Source organism: Vespa crabro, chromosome 22, assembly GCF_910589235.1.
Source record: "Vespa crabro chromosome 22, iyVesCrab1.2, whole genome shotgun sequence".
NCBI classification, from domain to species: Eukaryota; Metazoa; Arthropoda; class Insecta; order Hymenoptera; family Vespidae; genus Vespa; species Vespa crabro.
The window spans coordinates 501,975-523,120 of NC_060976.1; the positions used below are offsets into that span (position 1 = coordinate 501,975).

Genomic DNA, 21,146 nt, shown 5'->3' on the forward strand with positions numbered 1-21,146 from the left:
TACGTGTGCAGAAATTGATCATCAGTGCTTCCTCTCCTTTTTCTTTACTTGTTTTATACATTGATAGAAATATGTTACACTATCTTCCATTAGTGACATCTTTAAATTTACCGAACAATGGCTCGTGTGTATAAAAATTATACAACGAAGAAGCATTAAAAAAATCCTGAGCAAAGATTTGTATAGTAATATTTTATTGAAATTGTGTTAAATAATATTAAAATTTTGTTGGATGAAGTGGATCAATTAAAATATTTTTGAAAAATGTTATGCTTAACTATAGATATGACATCTTGACAAACAAAAAGGAACATATTTTTTTATGAAGAATGGCTCGTGATTCTCTCTTATTTGGATTGCTGATGTTCGGATGTAGCATACGTGCATTAATGGCTACATCCGATGATGATCAACTGGATTATATGAGTAAAGAAGAACGTGAAGCATTAAAGTATGTATAATAAACCTTCAATTATTATTTATCATTTTTAATAACTTTGTATTATTTGTAGGGACGAAGCAAGGGATATGTTTTATCATGCTTACAATGCTTATATGGTAAATGATACTATACTTAATTATAATCTTCTAATAATTGGATGGTACTGAATCATTTTTTTGAAAAATTATAGGAAAATGCCTATCCCGCAGATGAGTTAATGCCATTAAGCTGTAAGGGACGATATAGAGGATCAGAGCCAAATAGGGGTGATATTGATTCTACATTAGGAAAGTAAGAATATATTAAAATCTATTATATTTCATATTTTTTTAAAAGAATTATCTATAGTATAAAATGTGACACAAAAGGTTTTTTTTAATAAATTTGTTTATTTATTAATTTCTTTTATATATGCTTGCAGTTTTTCTCTTACGTTAGTGGATACCTTAGATACACTTGTGGTAAGAATATTATTAATATAAGAATAGTATAAAATTGATATTGAATGTGTTCACAGTTAAGGTACTAATGTTGTAGGTGTTAGGTGATTTGGAAGAATTTGAAAATGCAGTAAAGCTTGTTGCTAGAGATGTTAGCTTTGATACAGACGTAATAGTGTCTCTATTTGAGACTAACATCAGAATGCTTGGGTAATTAAGCTGAATCAGGTTTATTTTATCTATCTGCATATAGTTAATATTATTTTAATAACAATGTTCTAATGTATACTTAACAGAGGTCTTTTAAGTGGTCACATATTAGCTGAATATTTGCAACAAAGAGCTGACATAATGCCATGGTATAGAGGCCAATTATTAGATCTAGCCAAAGATTTAGGATACAGATTTTTACCTGCATTCAATACATCTACTGGAATACCTTATGGCAGAGTATTGTATCTTTCTACTTGATTAGTTAATATTGCTTTATAAAAGTTGTTTCTATATGTGAGTGTATAATAATATATAATCTTGTTTATTTAGATTAATCTAAAATATGGCATGAAGGGAGTTCCCACAGAAGTATCAAGAGAGACATGTACTGCTTGTGCAGGTAGCATGATATTAGAAATGGCTGCCTTGTCAAGATTAACCGGAGAATCAATTTTTGAGGTATAGTTTCTTTGACATTATCAAAATATTAAAAACTCAAGATAATTAATTCCTTACATATATTTTATATAGGAAAAAGCACAAAAAGCAATGGATGTATTATGGAGAATGCGTCATAGAGGAACTGATTTAATGGGTTCGGTATTGAATGTAAATTCGGGTGACTGGGTACGTAGAGATTCTGGTGTAGGAGCAGGTATAGACTCCTACTATGAGTACTGCCTAAAGGCTTATATTTTATTAGGTATAAATTTTATATTCTTTTACCAATATTTTTATTGATATCAGCCATAGTAAGAATTTACTATTATATAGGAGATGAAAAATACTTGGGACGTTTTAATAAACACTATCAAGCTATCATGAAATATGTGAGTCAAGGTCCAATGTTGTTAGATGTACATATGCACAGACCAAATACGAATTCAAAAAATTTCATGGATGCTTTACTAGCTTTTTGGCCTGGTTTACAAGTATGTATAAAATCTTTATCAATTTTATATCACAATCTATTTCACATTTTTTTTTGCAGGTGTTAAAAGGAGACATTAAGCCTGCAGTAGAAACACACGAGATGCTTTATCAAGTCATGCAAAGACATAATTTTATACCAGAAGCTTTTACTACTGATTTTCAGGTACATAATATGATAATAAATATATTTGTTCTATGACATATGTTTGTATAATTATTATATTTATAACATTGTAATGGAATTTATTTTCCACCAAATTTAATTAGGTACATTGGGGACATCATCCATTGAGACCAGAATTTTTAGAATCAACATATTTCCTATACCGTGCAACAGGCGATCATTACTATTTAGGAGTTGGGCGTAAAGTACTCAAGAGTCTTCAAACATACGCTAGAGTATCGTGTGGTTATGCTGCTGTATCGGATGTTAGGACTAATAAACATGCCGATACTATGGACAGTTTTGTGTTATCAGAGACGCTTAAATACCTATATCTGTTATTTGTGGAACCAGCTGATTTAGTCTTAGATTTGGATGAATTTATTTTTACAACTGAAGGTCATTTACTACCACTGACGTTAGCTTCAATAAGAACAAATGTTTCTTCTGTAAGTCTTCAACAAAGGTCATAAATGTGTTCAGTAAATATTTTCCATTAATTCAATATAGACTGCTTACATTTTTAAAATATCTTTAGGAATTTGAAAGAGATTCTGTTCAAGTAGATGAATTTGATCGGACATGTCCCAACAGTTTACATTTATTCCCAGCATCAGTTAGACAACCATTAAGAAATATGGTGGAAGATGTTTGTCCAAGACGTCCTATAAAAAGAAGATTAAGTGCATCCCAATTTCAAGTAAATTTATCCAGTTTTTATATTGTATTATTATTTCAAAATAAATAAATATGGATTTTTATTTCAGGCTAATAATCTGGAACATTTGAAAATGTTGAGTGAAATGGGTATAACAACTTTAACATTAGCAGATGGAAGAGTGCAACTATTGCATACATTTTCTAATGTAATTTCTTTTTTATATAAATTAAAATGATATTCATTTCATAATAAAAATATTACTTTTTCAAGGCAAAAACTCCACAAGATTCTGAAGAAGGATTATTATTTATGCAAGAAATGGTTGAACTTAGTATAACTCAGTCGCAACAAACAGAAACTAAGCCACAAGCAGTTACGTTTATAAAACCTAAAACGTATCCACCACAAAAAGTTACACTTTTAGCTGGACCAGCACATTTTGGTCCTGAATTACATAGTTTTAATAAAGTTACTGGGAAAGTTGTGTTCACATATCCTCTTGCAGCTTGTACAGATCTTCTTAATACAGACAAATTGATAAATAAAATAGTGATCATGAATCGTGGCGATTGCATGTTCATGGAAAAGGTAAGATTTCTATAACTACGTGAGTAATAAAATAAGATCTATATATATTGTTATATATATTGTTAAATAAATTAATACAGGCTCGAAGAATTCAAAAAGCCGGTGCTATAGCAGGAATAGTATTAGACAATGTAGCTGGTACTAGTGCAGCAACGTCTCCAATATTCGCTATGTCTGGTGATGAGAAAGAAATAGATGATGTGACAATACCTGTTGTGTTTCTCTTTAGTGTGGAAGCTGCTGAATTGATTAAAGCTATTAGTGCAGGTGGAGGTGAACTTACTATTACCATTGGTAAAAAAGTTTATTTAAAAAAATATAAATATTAAAAAATTTATATATATATAATAATAAATATTTATTCAAATCGATAGGAAACTTTTTTTCAAAGGATGAAGTTCAGCTAAAAGCACCTACTGATTTATCAATGTTTGAACAATTGAAAGGTTCTTTAAAATCTCTATTCACTCAGCAAATAACATCACAGGTTTGTCTTAATATCTTACAATCATTGGCGGATTTAGCCTTCAAGGAACCCGAGGTGTTGCAAATTTGAGGAACCTGATTAGAATAAATCAATTATACAAAATACATATTTTTCCGGTTCAATTGTTAATATAAATGATGAAATGAAAAATACATTATCCACATTCGATTATAGTAGAAAATATAGAAATAAGAATTATATACCGATCACCAGATATTAAATTAAATTTATTATATAATATAAATTTATTTATATGCTAGTGTAGGGGCTTCTATCTTACGGAGCCACGTCTGATGGACGACAATCTTCATTTTGCCTTTATGTGCATAAATCCGCCATTACATACAATAACTTTTCTGCATTATATTTGTTTTATATTATGTAAATAAACTAAAAAGGAATTTCATTTTTATCTTAACAGAGTCTTGTAAACAATGATTTACAAGAAGATATAATTTCTAATACTGAGAATGAGCAACAGGACACTATTGAGTTTCGTCATTTATCTGCACAAATTATTAAAGATTCACTTGGAGGAGAGATAAGAGTTACAGCTAAATCAAATGTACCACTTATTCACATGACAAAAAATTCAGAAGCGACAACTTCGCTGGAGAAGCAATGGCAACAATTGAAAGAAGTATTTGTAAACCAAATGTACATTGGATCTGGCCAAAAAACTGGATTATATATTAGGACTTTCCTATTGACAAGTTATTACAACTGGATAATGACAGAGCAAGGTGTGGATACAAATATATTCAGTGTAGCAAGTTTGAAACAAAAAGTTTTATGGTTCTTAAAAGAATTAAGTGAAATTGCACCAAATCCATCGAGTGCTTTATCCATTGGTCAACTTATGGATTCTAATAAACAAAAAATATTAAAACAACATTTACTTACAAAAATGGATCTTACTGTCTTATATTTGAAAGAGATTTCAACAAAACTCAAAGAAATAAGGTCCACAATGCCAGGTTTAACGCCATTTATAAAGATTTCAAGATTTGATATACGACAAATTAATGAATACATTGTTTTAAGACATTTACTACGAGAAATATTTGATGGAGATGATAAAATCATTAAACAACATTTAGATCTTCTAGATCATGTTGGTAAAATTGTGAAAAATATATACCAAGAAATATTAATGGATGATTGGCAAAAAAATTTAGAAAAATTTGGTGGTAATAAAGATCCTGAATTTTTAAAACTGCAACGTGCATATGTTGCATTAATACAAGAGGTAGATTTCACAAATGATAATAATGAAAGTAATCCTGAAATTAATACAAAGGATCTATTTAAATTGTTGGATGAAAATAAAGATTATGATAAAAAATATGAAAATTTTGAAAATTTTATATGGACAGAGATAGAGAAAGTTAACAAAAATACTGAACAAAACACTTTACAAAAGTATGAAGATGAATCTAATATTTCTAATTATATAGAGGTTAAAAATAATGAAAATAAAATTATTACTACTGAATCAGATAAATTGTCAATACAATCTGATGTTTTAAAACAAAACAAAAATGAGAGTGTGAAAAATAAAATTGAAAATATAGAAGAAAAAGAATTAGTATCTTTAGACATAACACAACAGAAAAATGTAGATGCTATAGATAAGACAATTAAAAATAAAGAAAGTACGACAGAAACTTCATATAAGAAAACTTCATTTAATGATGGCAATCTTTTATTTCCTATTTCTAAAGGTACAATGAAATCTTATGTCACAGAATCTGTATCACAAGATGAAATTCAAAAAATATTACAAGAAATTCAAGAAGGAATTGATGATAAAATTAAAAATAATAATAAAAATAAATTAACTAACAAACAAAACACCAAAAAAAATAGTAATAATAATGTCATATCTACAGATCTATTAGAAGAATTTAAAAAACCAATATGGGCATCTAATGAAGAAAAATCGAAATTTTTTACAGAATTTCATCAAAAGGCAAGATTATCTAATACAAAATATAACTTAAAAGAAGAAAGTGATTTAAAATATAAGGAAGATTATACTATCAATTTTAAAAGTAGGAAAAATGATGACAAGAAATATAAAATAAAACATATCGATGATGAATTATAATAATGATTTTCTATATTTAGGCAATTATAATTATTGTAACAAAGAAAATCATCTTCTACTTACACAAAGCTTATTGATAATGCACCTAATATTTTTGCAAACAATTTAGGTGCAATGAGTTTCGAAGTTTTTATATTTACCAAATGTATTATATAATGATAAACTATAATTATATAATAAAAGAACTCAGTGAACAAATTACAATTCAGTGATATTCTGAATTTATAAAAACTCTCAAATTATAAAAAACTGGTGCTTAGAATGAATATGTAATGTATTGTGAAATGAGAGTATGGGGGAGGGAAAAGATATATTGTTAAGATGCATGTCTATACGCGTTTTATTAGAGAATATAGCGTATATACATAGGAAATTAGACTAATGTGATTTTGGGAAGGATATGAAGTAAAGGCTCTAACAGATGTACATTTTATATATTATATAATTAGAGTATAGTTTTCGTGCACTTTATAGTATATGAATATTGTATTTTCTATTACTCCAGAGAATATTAATGTTTGTTATTGCCCTAACATTAGTACTTTCTACTTTAAATAGGTGCCATGTTTTCCAATACTAATTACAATATGGAAATAAGAAAATATTTCGTAAATTGACAATCTAATGAATATTGTAACACATTTTTTTTCCATTTATTATATTTCCGATAAAAATACTAAATTGAAAAGTCTAATTGTTAAATATTATTATTTAATGTTAAAAACAAAGATTTGAGAATACTAATAGTATCTTTCATCTGTTTATTACAGTATTTGTGTTATATCTTATCAAATTACATTTGAGAGCCAGAAACGATGATATTTGATGTTCAAACAAAACATGTGATCACAATGAATCTGCATAAATGCAATTAATTTTATAGGCATTAATGTTAAAAGTAAAAATATTACTTCCAAAGTATGTACTAAATTTTGAAATCATTTATCAAAATTATAAAAATTCAATTAATTATACAATATATGGCAATGTAAAAATTATGATTTAATTGTAATAATTATGTGTCTTAAATGTACATAAGTGTGTATAGTAAATTGTATGTAGTATATAATATAAAGAAGCATACCATCTCAAGGCTAATTAAAGAGTAGTTGATTATAAAAATATTCATAAAATGATAATATAGATTTGTTTTACTGCATTTATATGATTTCTTCATTCATAAAATTTATGCAAAGCACAATGCAGTATAAAAAACAGCTATGAATTTTTAGCAGTTTTATTTTTATGTTTCATAAAAATGCACAAAATTTTTGCATTAATTTTCATTTCAGCTGTTATATAATTCATACGTGTATATGTGGAATATATATATATATTTATATATTTATATATTTATATATTTATATGTATATATATTCCACAAAAATATCTAATAAATATATATATAATTCCACAAAAAATGTAAATAATGGAAGTTTCACTTTGGTATCATATATTTGTGTTCTAATAGTAAAATGACACAATGCATGTAAAATGCCAAAAGACATTTTTACACATATATTTTATTGTACATAAAATAAATAGAATATTATATTGTATAATCTATTACTTCGTGTATGTTGATTGCCTGTACTTAAATTTGTATTCTCTAGAGTAAAATCATAAGAAAAATTATATGCATTGTGAAATTTCATATATTAAATGAATATGTAAATGTAAATTGAATAAATTTAATGTTTTAAGACAGTATTGAAAACTGTCTGTATTTAGAAATTAAACTTTTATAGTTTTATTGAAATAAAAAATATTCATTTTGTAAAAAAATATATCAGCATCTAGTCACATTTAATATAGTAATGAGAGATAATAAAATATAGTAATGAGAGAGAAATATATCTGCTAATTGCTATATTCGTATTATCATTCGATATTTCGTACATCCTTCAATAGTACACAGTTAGATATACCATATTCAAAAAATTAAAACTCGGTAATCTTTATTTGATTTATTTATAGTACAGTCTATTATTTAAATTTATAATAAATTGAATCTTAGGATATTTATTTTTATGATCGATCATTTTTACGAATGCATTTGTAATACATACATTTGTAATTGCAATAGATTGTTTTGAGGAAACTAAAGATTTGTGATAGAGAGTTATAGCGTCAACAAATGTTGTTAAGATCTGAAAGCTTTTTGTGGTATTTACTAGGATAGAGATGGTTAACATTGTTTGAATTTTAAACGTACTACGTGTAATTTACATTAATATGATAATATCATTAAATAAAAGAGCAGTCAAATAAGAAATATCAGGAAACAATTATTTTGGTGGACTGAAGATATAAAAAAATTAAGGAAAAAAACATGTATAGCCAATAGAAGGAAGATACAGAGATGTAAAAATTTAGAGCAAAGAGCTATTCTGATAAAAGCATATCAGGAAGCAAAGAAAAATTTTTAAAGTGGCATAAAGATTGACAAAAATTGCTACTAGAAAAAGGCAAGCAATGAGATGGATAGTAATACTTGCAATCAGCCATATAAAATAATAAGACAGTTTGGAGCACTAAAGTATGATATTCAAGATACAGAAAAATAGCTCATTGAGATTGCAAATGAGTTCTTTACACAGAAAAAAAGAACTATCTGAATAGAAGATAAGAATTTTGAGGAGAATGAACTGTACACAGTGGATGTAGAGACCTGCAAGATATGCAAAGTGATAGAATCTGATGGTATCCTTGATGAAGCTTTAAAAACTATGATAGGAAAATACCCAGAAGTATTGTATGTAATGTACAATATTTTTTGGTATTGTGGAGCCTTTCTGGATACCTCAAAAAAGCAATTTCTAGTTTTGATTCCTATAGATCCTTTGGAAGCACTTTCTTACAAATCCCTATATATAGCTCTTGTTCATCCCTGTGGAAAACTTATTCTTAGCAGATTAATGCCTTTGATCAAAAAGCAGTGCATTTTCCAAAATACAATGCAATTATAAAGGAGGAAGGTCATCAATGGATACCTTAAGGATTGTGACAGAAACAATAAAACAGGTCTATAAAAGGCCAACAAAAGAAACAATGCGTGTTATACTTATTACACTAGACATAAAAAATGCTTTTGATTCAAATGAATAGAAGAATAATATAGATAATGTAAAAAATATGAATGAATTAACTAACCATATAATCAAGAAGTCAGAAATTTATTTTAATAATAGATAGTTTCTAATATGAACTAAAGGAGAAGATAAAGAACAGGATATAATTGAAAAAGTTTCACAGAGATTTATTAAAGGATTAGGCATATGGAATGTAATGTTTGATGGATTCTTTATAGTAGGAACTTTAACAGCAGCAACTACAATATGTTTTATGGATGATATAAGAATTTTGTTACAGATAGAAATATAGAAGAATTAGAAAAGAAAATAAATAATAAATAATTGTCATAATTTGAAATATGTCAGAATTTGTATTTACCTCGAAAATAATCAATACCCTTATATATTTCATGGGAAAACCATCATTATTGTTATACTTTTTTGGTCTTTTTTTCTTGAGCACGTGAAGTAAAAACATACTGATATAGTTTTAAGTAATGTATTAAGTGTGTATAATAAAAGATATATATCTTATTTGCATGATTTTAACAAACCTTTCAACAAAGTAAAAAGGAGATATTGTGTTTGTATGGTTCTGTTTATAATTGGTACATTGTAATATATAAATGTAATATATACACATATACTTCACGACAAAAACATGGAATACCTCACAAATTCAATGTTTTCATCACTTAAATGTAACAAATATACTTTTGATACGTATACATTTTTATTATAAAATACATTATATTACAAACAAACAAAAAGGCTAAAAAGTTTTTTGTTAGTATAACAAAAAAAAAATACAAAAAACCAGTACGACAAAATGATGTCACATAAACAAAAAAATGTGATTTAAATACTTAAAATAATATAATAAAATATATAACAATTCTTAATACTTTGTATGTTCTTTTTTATTTGCTAAAATAGCCAATATACATTTCAGAAGTACACTTCCGAAATGTACTTTGGAACACTTCAAATATGAACTTCAGGATCACTTAAATAGTTTTTTTAATATATTTTGGTTGTACTTTTATCCATTTTTATTTAATGCACATTTTTAAATCTGCAAAACATTGAAATTGTCTTCCATCTTCATAAACATTTCTTGCAAGTTGTGCCCAACAATTTTTAATTATGTTAAGATCTGATGATCTCGTTGATCACCTTAGAATACTTATCTTTTTTACTCAAAATTTGAAGCTTCTTTTAAAATCTCACGTTTTTCATGATTGTTTACTGCTTTCGGTTGATCAAAACTCTTTTTTTTTTACTGTATGCTTGTGGATTTTTTAATAAATTATACACTATTTTTCCGCTTCGATATATAATGCGTGTAATTTTTGAAACGAAATGGTTCTCTTTATGTAGTACCGAAACCGTTTTTATTTCGATGTTGGATAAAAATTTTTCTCTACTCACAGTAAAATGTTAATAAAAAAAACGACAACAAACACACACAATAATACAGTACACGGTCGGACGGTTTAATAACAGCAGAAAAAGAATCTCGAGGCTATGTCATCATTTTATCACATTGGTGAATCCTTTTGTTTACGTTTCAATTTAACTCTTCCAATAAAAACAACTTTGGAATTCCATCGAAATATATATATAAGGAAATATCAAGATTCATCACATTCAAAAAATAGCAATATTTAGGAGTATACTATCTTTTTATCGCGGGGTGTATTATATATTAAAATTAAAAAAACTTATTAAATGCTTTATTACATATCAGAAACCTTTCTTCTTTTTCTTTTTTGCGAATCAGGAAATCAAAAATACACCATTATATTCACTTATATAATAATCATATTTACACATTTAATATTTAATGTAATATTGTGTGCGTGTATATATATATATATATATAGAGAGAGAGAGAGAGAGAGAGAGAGAGTTATATAGAATATGTTAAAAAGTACTAAATGCCTTTAAAATGTTTACATTTTATATAAATAATTAAATTTTAAGTACGCTACAGATTGCTTTAATCGAATTCAAAAGGACGAATGCCGCGAAAAAATTAAATCTATGATATAGATGGTATAATTAAATAAAATGCATCGATATATAAGATGGATTGTATGTTCCATAATAAAAACATAAAATATCATCATCAATCACATTTTATTAAATAAGAAATAGAAAACGATTACTTAACCTTTATTTCTTTATCTTCTAGAGTTCAATATATTTACCATGGAATACGGAGTTACACGCAACAAACATATGGCGATTAGTGCAATAATTGAAGATAAATTTCGCGGAAAAAGCAAAAGGTTACTTTTTTTACTATTTATAGAAATATTTTTTTTTAATAAGTTAAATAATAGAGGAACGAGAAATAAAAACGACTTTCTTTTAACATAGGTAGAAACAAATTAAATAGAAGAAAGTAGTTCACAAAAAAAATTTGTTTTTTAAACATATATGTTTCTTATATCACATACATAATACACATACCAAGGGAATTGAACCGAATTCTCGTCTTCGTTTTCGTAATTGAAAACTCTTATCGTTTCATTCAACAACAGGATTGGTCACGATTGAACAATGTACACTTACCAATCTGGTAATATCAACGTTGAAACACCAAAAACGAAACAGACAAGGTTGCCATCTAATACTAAAAAATAAACTAAACTATTATTCATGGAAGTGCTTTCAAGATTATACCTACGTATATAGATTCTGGTTTTTACTTTAATTGCATTTATATTTTGAATCTTATGCAACAAGCAAAAAATGAATTGAAACTTTTATTTTCTTTTATTAACTTGGTTTTCCACAATTTAATAATTACTTTGATAATTTAAATATAACTAGATCCGTGGAATAAGTTTCTTTCTACATATATACAATCTGTTGTATTTTAAATTTATCTAACCTTATTACAGAATGTTGACAAGCATTTGTATTCATTTGTAAAATGTCAAAACGTTGGAGCAATGATTATGTGGTTACGGAGCACCGTGACTTACAGGTACATAGAACGTCATATAACTTATTTTTAAAAAATAAATATAATTCAATAATGAAACATAATTCTTATATTTGTTATTGATTTCAGGCTAATACTATGGCCATAGATGCAACTGGGAATTATGTTTTACTAGCTGGGTATACATATATTTATTAATTTATTTACTTATTATTATAAACTTATTATTAAGTTTCTATATTCTACAGTCGTAGATATTTTGCCATAAAACAATTGGATGAATGCAAGGAAACCTTACGAAAATTTCAACGACAAAGTAAATATGAAGTAGGTTCTGCGGAATGGAATCCCACACCATTAAATTGTCACTTATGTGCAATATCAGTAAGAAGTTAAATTTGATGGATTCACCATTATTAAATAATTTCATTTATTTTTTTAAATTAATATTTGTTTTTTCAGAGTAATACTCGTATAGAAATATTAAGCCTTACAGTAAGTAGTGGATATGAGCTACAAACTATCTATGGTCTTAAAGCACATACCCGTGTAGTTAATGATATAAATTGGCATCCAAAAGAACCTGACATTATAGCTTCTTGTAGTATTGATACTTTTATACATATTTGGGACATAAGAGATCAACGAAGACCTTGTTTATCTTTATCAGCAGTTGGTAAAGCAAAATAAATAATATATGCTTTCAGAATGAAATATATAATTGTTGTACTTTATAAATATTTTTAATATAGCGGGATCTTCACAAGTACGTTGGAATGGTTTATCACCACATACGTTGGCTACTACTCATGATGGAGATATTAAAATATGGGATCAACGTAAAGGAAATAGTCCTGTTCAATATATAGCAGCTCATTTAACAAAGGTTGTTATTTTTAGTATTACTACACACTAGTTTCTTTTATAATTAATAAAATCTTATAATACTTTAGATACATGGTTTAGATTGGTGTCCATTTAATCAAACTCAATTAGCAACATCTAGTCAAGATTGTACAGTTAAAATTTTTGATATTGGCAATCCAAAAAAAGCAGAAAATATCTTAACAACAAATTCTCCTGTATGGAGAGCACGATATACAGTAAGTAAACTTAAATATATATTATTTTATGTTCACATTTTACTTTTGCATTTTTTTATGAGATGATATCTCATTTTATCTTTTGACGTCAAATCTACAGTATTAAATAAGCCAATTAAATATGTAAAATATTTCATCTAGAAATAGAAAAGAGTCATAATTATAAACATTTTATAATAATATATAAAATGCATACAATTTTATATTTAATATATTAAAACATTGATTTTCTAGCCTTTTGGAGAAGGATTAGTAACGATAGTAGTACCACAGTTAAGACGAGGAGAGAATAGTCTTTTATTATGGAATACATCAAATCTTAGCGCACCTATATATACTTTCGTAGGACATACCGATGTTGTCTTAGAATTCCAATGGCGACATAAAAAATTAGGTATTATATAGTATTTTAAACAATGTTAGTAATTAAGGAAATCTTTCTCCCTCTATCAATTAAACTGTACACAGAGAACACTGACTATGAATTAATTACGTGGTCAAAGGATCAATGCTTAAGGATATTTAAAATTGATCCTTTTTTAAAAAAGGTAAGATAATTATAAAACACTGTATTAATGGAATATTCATGAAATGAACAAGAAATTTGTAGTATAATGTTTTAGTTATGTGGACATGACAGTGACGATAATGCCTCCGTTTTTTCGCAATATGGAAAAGATAATGCATTAAGTACGTATAAATTAATTATATACTTATTCAATTCTGTTAAGATATAACAAAGTTTATTTAAACAATATTATAGGTTCTTTGCAATCCGTTCAACAACTTCAAATAAATGATGCGCAGAATAATCAGGAAACAAATTATATAGAAACAAAAATTGATGATTCTACATCGAGTACGGAATTAAGTACATTTTCTGAAAATACAAAGGATATATCATCACCTACACAACCCAAGACATTACAACAAGAATTTTCCTTGATAAACATGAATATACCAAATATAGAGGTAATATAGTTTAAAATTAACATAATAGAACCTATTATTATCTTTGTAAACATTATAAAACTATTTAGGTAAATGCAATGGATGCAAATGAACGAAGCTGTACTGTTACAGCATGTAATACAAATTATAACGTAGTACTTAAAGTAAATTTTCCTAGAAACTATCCATACAATGCACAACCTACATTCCAATTTTGTCCTGGAACAAGCATTGATAATGCAACAATGGCAAAGTTATTAAAAGTTTTGAAACAGACTGCTCAACAACGCGTCAGAAAAAACCGTTCCTGTTTGGAACCATGTCTTAGACAATTGATTATAACGTTAGAACAAGTAAATAAATTATGATATTATTTTGTATTCTAATATTTTAACTACATTATTTTATATTCTTTATGTTATTTATAGATATGTAAAAAAGATGAAAATGAAACCAATCATCTAGATTATTATATACAGGATAATGCAAACTTCTTAAATTCCTCTAATATGTGTACTACTTATCAAGATGCATATATACCATTTCCTCGAACATCCGGTGCCAAATTTTGTTGTGTAGGTTTGTAGGCATGTTGTAAACATTCAATAATGTTCTAAGATCATTTATAATACTAATATTTCTCCAGGTATACTTGTATGTTTTGGTCGTTCTTCATATCAAAGAAGATCTTCAATAAAACCTGAAAGTATAACACCTAGAGCACTATCTGCTTTAGGAAGTGGAATTAATAATGGAGAAAATTTTATGAATATGTATCCAAATACTTATGTGCCATCTAATGATGGTATATCAATCAGTTCTTTCTATTTTCAAGATCGTGTAAGTTAATATTTTTTACTACAGTTATTATATATTATCTTTAAATTAGTATAACAATAAAATTGATGTTAATAGAAAAACATAAGACGTAATTTACATGGTACAAATAGAATACACGACAGGCCATGTTGTAAAAATTATCGTTCATTGGTTACAATTTACGAAGCTTCGTCTCTATTTTTTGTTAGTAAAGAACTTGCAGAAAAATATATGTAAGTATAACAAAAAATGTAATATTTTATTAACATAGCATTATTATAATATATAATAATCATTATATTATAATTATCATAATGTTTTTTCATACATTGCTTGTCAATGACTTTGTGATTTTTTTTTTGAAATTTATTTTTTGTTGTAGTATTAACATTACAGATATTCCAGCTATGTGTCAGTATAATGCAAATGTTGCTGCTACATTGGAAAGAGCTGATTTGGTACAAGCTTGGTGTTTAGCTGCACTTGTTATATCACAATCTTCTTCCAATAAAGGACAAAACTTATTTCAAACATCAGATAATGATCTTGCTCCATGGGCTTTACATCCATTCGGACAAAATTTAATTCATTCTTTGTAAGTATTGTATTGTAAAAAATGTATTTGTAATACAACAAAAAGTATATTCTACGTATGTTTGTTCTTCAGAATTCAACATTATGCTAATCAATCTGACATACAAATGGCTGGTATGTTGAGCTGTGCATTTAGTTATCGATCTGAAAATGTAGATGCTACGCAAACACGAATAGTTAGCAAATCTGTTAATGTTAGTGTAAGTGATCTCACTATCTGTAAAAGCAATAACTTATAGAATTATTTTAAGATATTTAGCTAATTATTATGTATATGCACAAATGATAAGACAGTCATATATTTGACAAAAAAAATATAATGATGAAATAGTAATAATTATTTTATCTGTTACTTTTTCTGACAATTCAAACAAAATCATAGTTGAAGATAGAATTTCGAATTAAATCTGACACTTCTACGTTATTCTATAAATAAATTACTAAATTATATATTATATTTACGATAATGTATAATGAAATTGTATGAATGCAGTTCAAGATTTCATTTTTTCCTTTATTGTATAATGACTAAGGATTTTAAGAACCATATGTAATTATAAAAGATTCATTATATATTGCTAGCAATTTATGCTTTAATATTTTATTCTTTTGTACTATAATGTACATGTACAGATGTTCTCTTAGATTATGAGTAATCTAAGAACTGATACAATATTATCTTTGTTATAGAGGCTTTCTGCGAATACTTCTAATAGTGGTGGTTGAAGGTAACGTATTTCTTTTAAATATTGTTCTAAAGTGTGTTTTTCAAATATATTGGTTCTTAGATTGCTTTGTCATAAAGATACTGTTCCTTAACTCTTATCAATATTATTGAAGTAGAAGTGTCAAAAAAGCTGATTTTACTCTTTTTAAATGTTTACATAATACTTCAAATTCAAATATCAAAAATATTTTACATACATATGCATTAATTTCACATATAAATAGTAAAAATGTATTGAATGTATTAAGAATATAGATAAAGAATTGTATTCTTAATAAACACGGATATATATAGTTAGCAGTTACTCATTATTTTTTATTATAAAATTTTTACATAACACAGTTCGATATAAAATATTTTGCTATAACACAAGTAATATATTAATAAAAGACATGTTTTAGCCTGGTGGTTCCCCATATCATACAATTCATCTAGCAGATACAACATTAGAAGGATGCAATTTTCCAAATTTAAAACCACATAGGTCCAATTCATGGTCTGAATCTCTAGATGATTTAAAAATTATACAAGATACATTTGGAGATTCTGTTAAAAATATTAAGTAAGTATAAAGAATTTAACCTTTATAAAAATTGTTATAAAATTTAAAGTAAGATACAGTCTGTATCTATAAACAGAGTACTTGATGAAAAATATACAGCACTTTATAATGGATACAAAAAAGCATACGCGGAGGTACTACATAGATGGCAATTGTTAGATGCAAGAGCACAAGTGTTGAAGCATGTAAGCATAATGCCAATTGATATACATAAAGGTGTTGAATTCCAAAGTGAATGTCAAATCTGTGGTAAAGTTTGTAGAGGTCCTCAATGCTTAAACTGTAAACGATTAACATTTCAATGTGTAGTCTGTCATATTTCAGTTAGAGGTTTGTGTATGATTGCTATAATATAATAAAAAATTATTTCATAAATTTCCAATCATTTCATATTAATACAATATATATTTCTAGGACCAAGCAACTTCTGCATTCTTTGTGGTCATGGTGGACATACTCAACACTTAGCAGCCTGGTTTGTTAATGAAACAGTTTGCCCAGCAGGCTGTGGGTGTTGTTGTTTGCAAGAAAGTTCTATACTATTAAAAATGTAAATAATACAAAGAAGCAAAATTGTATATACCAATGACAGATAATACGTGTTATGATAAAATAATATTTTTTAAGAAAAAAGAGAGATTTATTAATTACCTGTTACAAAGAGTTGTGCAAATCTATTAATATAAACATAATCTATTTGTAACCTTATTTCTTGAATTATATAATGACAGATTTAATTGATCACTAATATTTACTGTTTTTTCGCTATTATTATTATTTTTAATATTTCACTCTTGGTTAACAAGATTCTCTTGATCCTTTTCGACAAAAGATGAATTAAGAAATAATTTTTCCATCTCTTGTAATTCGACTGAAAATAAGAATTTGATAGATATTTATATTTAATATTAACATTGTATAATGTATCATTTAAAAAAATATGTTATACGTTCATCGCGAATTGCTTTTTCTCGTGCAAGCTCTGGTTCCTTTATAGATCGTAATTTTTCTTCTTCTTCGCGCAATGCAGTTTCCAAAATATGATATTTTTTCTGATTTTTAAATCCACAAACCACTCCAACAATTAAAAATGTCCATCTAACAAACTAAAGCCTATATATTTAAGCTTAGCTTATATATTATAATTTGAATGAACGAAATTTTTTATATTACCTTTATTAGTGGATTAACTTCATACGGAAGATAAACAACTTTTTTTTTAACCATAATAGATAACTAAATAAGTAATAAATATATTCAATTTATTAACGAAGTAATTATTTTGTCCTTTGTATGTTGTGAATTAGGTTACAAATTATCTGTTTATTTTCTTGTTTGGATTTATGGTGTACATAAACTAATCGAATAGTGAAAAAAAACTAATCCAATAATTTATAATGCGTGTATGGTAATTTTTTAATATAATATTGATGGAATAAATTAAAAAAATAACTATTTGTTTTTATAAATAGTTATTTTATAACGTTATTTCTAAGGATTTAATTTATAAAAAATAGAATACATACTTGTGTGTGTGTGTGTGAGTGCGCGCACGTGTGTGTATATTGTATATATAAGAAAAATTGCTAAGATATTAATATTTTGTTTTATTGTCTTTGTCCAAGTACATAAAGAATGTTTGCAAAAGGGCTAATATCTGTAATGATTGGGCTTATAAGGACCTTCTACAGGAATATCAAGATATTTAGATTGTTCTGCTGTCAACTTGGTTAACATTACACCAAGGTGATTGAGATGTAATGCTGCAACTTCTTCATCTAATTTCTTTGGTAACATATGAACGCCTATGGCATATGATCCAGATTTACTCCATAATTCAATCTGCGCTAATACTTGATTTGTAAAAGAATTACTCATGACAAAACTAGAATGTCCCGTGGCACATCCCAAATTAACTAAACGACCTTCTGCGAGTAAAATGATATGTCTAGAATATAAATATTTTTAATAGTTTAATATATTCATTATATGTTGTATTTCATTATATTTTTTTGTTTATATTTAATATTCAACTGAATAACTACCTATTGTTTTTCAAAGTATATCTGTCCACTTGAGGCTTAATATTGATTTTACTGACTGCATTCTTTTCTAACCATGCAACATCTATTTCACAATCAAAATGTCCAATATTACAAACAATAGCATCATTTGACATGTTTAAAAAGTGTTCACCTAAAATTATATCTTTACATCCTGTAGTAGTGACAAAAATCTGACCTATTGTTGATGCTTGTGTCATTGTAGTTACCTGAAAAAAATAATGCAATTATTTATGATAAAATTTTGGAACTTTAAAAATGGAACATTTATAACAAATTAATTGATATTTTCGACATTTACTTGATATCCTTCCATGGCTGCTTGTAATGCATTTATGGGATCTATTTCTGTAATAACAACGCGGCCACCTAATGCTCTAAGACTTTGTGCACATCCCTTACCAACATCTCCGTATCCTGCTACCACGCACACTTTTCCAGCAATCATGATATCAGTTGCTCTTTTGATACCATCAATTAAAGATTCTCTACATCCATATAGATTATCAAATTTGCTCTGAAATAAAAAACATATCATTGTAATAATTTATTATATTATATTATTATAAACTTTAAAGATTAAATACATATACAACAAACCTTTGTAACAGAATCATTAACATTTATTGCAGGCACCTTGAGGGTTCCTTCCTTCATCATACGATAAAGATTATGTACTCCAGTTGTAGTTTCCTCTGATATACCCCGACAATCTTTTAAGTACTGTGGAAACTTAGTATGTACAAGATTTGTAAGATCACCACCATCGTCAAGGATTAGATTTAAAGGTTTATCATCATCAAATATCAAGGTTTGTTCTATACACCATAGATACTCTTCATCTGTTTCACCCTTCCATGCATAAACAGGTACTCCAGCTCTTGCTATAGCAGCAGCTGCATGATCTTGTGTACTAAAGATGTTACAAGATGACCATTGTACCTTAATTGCAATAAAAGATCTCTTTGAACATAATTTTTATTGAAATATATATCTTATATATTATAATATTCTAAAGCTTGATTTGTTATAATATCGTGATTCTATTAAAGGGTCAAAGTTTATACTGTTGATATGATAAGAAGTCACAGTAACACAAAAAAATAAGTTTGTAGCTTGTGATTAAATCTTGTTAAGATTTGCAAAAATTAATATTTATAAGATAAATTATAAACTGTATATTCAAGAATTATTACTATTAAGTCTTACTTGAAGTTTACCTTTGCTCCAAGCTCTATTAAAGTTTCAATAAGAACAGCAGTTTGCACAGTCATATGAAGGCAACCAGCAATACGAGCTCCTTGCAATACTTTAGATGGACCATATTTTCGTCTTATTGCCATAAGACCAGGCATTTCATTTTCTGCTAGAGTTATCTCTTTTCTACCCCATTCTGCCAGAGATATGTCAGCTGCAATAATAAAGTTACAAAATGTTGAATGAAAATGTTAATAGATCACTTTAAAAAAAGTTCTATAGATCATGAACCCTAATTTACATTTACAAAGCAAAAATTTCCATTTCTTTTATATATTTAAAATTGTAAAATAGTAATTGAATTACCTTATTTATTATGTATACATATATCTTATTTATAGCTTGATATATTATGATATAATGCATTCATACAATAAATATTCCAATATAAATTTATTAAAAATATATTATACAAGAGATTATTTATACAAGAAATTAGAGTTAAATAATAAAAAAACAAGCATTATATTATAACTTGATGATATAATAGTTCACAAATTTATACATTTTTTTGTTTCCAATTCATAATCACATATTTTATTTAAACTTTTCAATATTACATATATTAAAATAATTCGACATACAATTATGCTGAAAAAACGTATATATAATGGGGGAAAAAAGGATTTAATAAAACTTTTTACATATATATTCTAATTTAGATTATAAATAGATTATAAATATAATATAGATTTTTTTATGATAGTCTAATTGTTTAAATTTCTATATAATAACTAGAGAATCATTGTTCCGTAATAAAAAGGCACGTGTTTATAAAGGTACCAAATATTTATAAATTTTTTTTATTGTTACTTACCAATTTTATAGGGAAGTTTTGAAGACATCTTTTTCAAAATTTGAAAATTCTACTAATCAATGAAAAGAAGTTATGAATAATTGATACGACAATCAATTTGTTAAAAGTACAAAATATCAACAATAAATCGCAATAAAATCAACTAAACTTGACTCTATCCCACGCCATCTCATACTGTACGTACTA

The 21,146-nt window shown here is 26.7% G+C and overlaps 3 protein-coding genes across 9 annotated transcripts; 2 read left to right on the forward strand and 1 right to left on the reverse strand.

The window, feature by feature from the left end:
* Positions 1-44: 44 nt before the first annotated feature.
* LOC124431879 (ER degradation-enhancing alpha-mannosidase-like protein 3) lies at positions 45-7,603 on the forward strand. Of its 4 annotated transcripts, none has more exons than XM_046980247.1 (18): positions 45-185; positions 284-451; positions 513-558; positions 633-733; positions 864-903; positions 980-1,092; positions 1,179-1,332; positions 1,426-1,554; positions 1,627-1,798; positions 1,870-2,027; positions 2,087-2,191; positions 2,296-2,640; positions 2,730-2,891; positions 2,959-3,057; positions 3,123-3,440; positions 3,521-3,734; positions 3,815-3,927; positions 4,349-7,603. In XM_046980247.1, the coding sequence occupies exons 2-18, from the start codon at positions 330-332 to the stop codon at positions 6,035-6,037; spliced, it is 4,080 nt and encodes a 1,359-aa protein (XP_046836203.1). In that variant the 5' UTR covers positions 45-185; positions 284-329; the 3' UTR covers positions 6,038-7,603. The 4 variants fall into 4 exon arrangements, with proteins under 4 accessions (XP_046836203.1, XP_046836204.1, XP_046836205.1 ...); XM_046980248.1 differs by having other exon boundaries at positions 45-180; XM_046980249.1 differs by lacking the exon at positions 45-185 and having other exon boundaries at positions 310-451; positions 3,521-3,713.
* A 2,014-nt stretch (positions 7,604-9,617) lies between these two features.
* LOC124431883 (GATOR complex protein WDR59) lies at positions 9,618-17,531 on the forward strand. Of its 4 annotated transcripts, none has more exons than XM_046980265.1 (20): positions 9,618-11,405; positions 12,024-12,109; positions 12,197-12,246; positions 12,316-12,451; positions 12,530-12,743; positions 12,820-12,953; positions 13,021-13,170; positions 13,405-13,564; positions 13,639-13,718; positions 13,794-13,860; positions 13,934-14,142; positions 14,211-14,474; positions 14,550-14,700; positions 14,768-14,961; positions 15,037-15,173; positions 15,323-15,535; positions 15,608-15,734; positions 16,663-16,823; positions 16,900-17,153; positions 17,238-17,531. In XM_046980265.1, the coding sequence occupies exons 2-20, from the start codon at positions 12,056-12,058 to the stop codon at positions 17,375-17,377; spliced, it is 2,895 nt and encodes a 964-aa protein (XP_046836221.1). In that variant the 5' UTR covers positions 9,618-11,405; positions 12,024-12,055; the 3' UTR covers positions 17,378-17,531. The 4 variants fall into 4 exon arrangements, with proteins under 4 accessions (XP_046836221.1, XP_046836220.1, XP_046836222.1 ...); XM_046980264.1 differs by lacking the exon at positions 9,618-11,405 and adding an exon at positions 11,788-11,806; XM_046980266.1 differs by lacking the exon at positions 9,618-11,405 and having other exon boundaries at positions 11,827-12,109; positions 16,900-17,008.
* An 879-nt stretch (positions 17,532-18,410) lies between these two features.
* Positions 18,411-21,131, reverse strand: LOC124431890 (adenosylhomocysteinase). Its single transcript, XM_046980279.1, has 6 exons — positions 20,961-21,131; positions 20,107-20,297; positions 19,487-19,828; positions 19,188-19,403; positions 18,869-19,095; positions 18,411-18,771 (listed from the first exon to the last, which is right to left on the reverse strand). Exons 1-6 carry the CDS (start codon positions 20,986-20,988, stop codon positions 18,474-18,476), a joined length of 1,302 nt encoding a protein of 433 aa, XP_046836235.1. The 5' UTR covers positions 20,989-21,131; the 3' UTR covers positions 18,411-18,473.
* Positions 21,132-21,146: the final 15 nt, after the last annotated feature.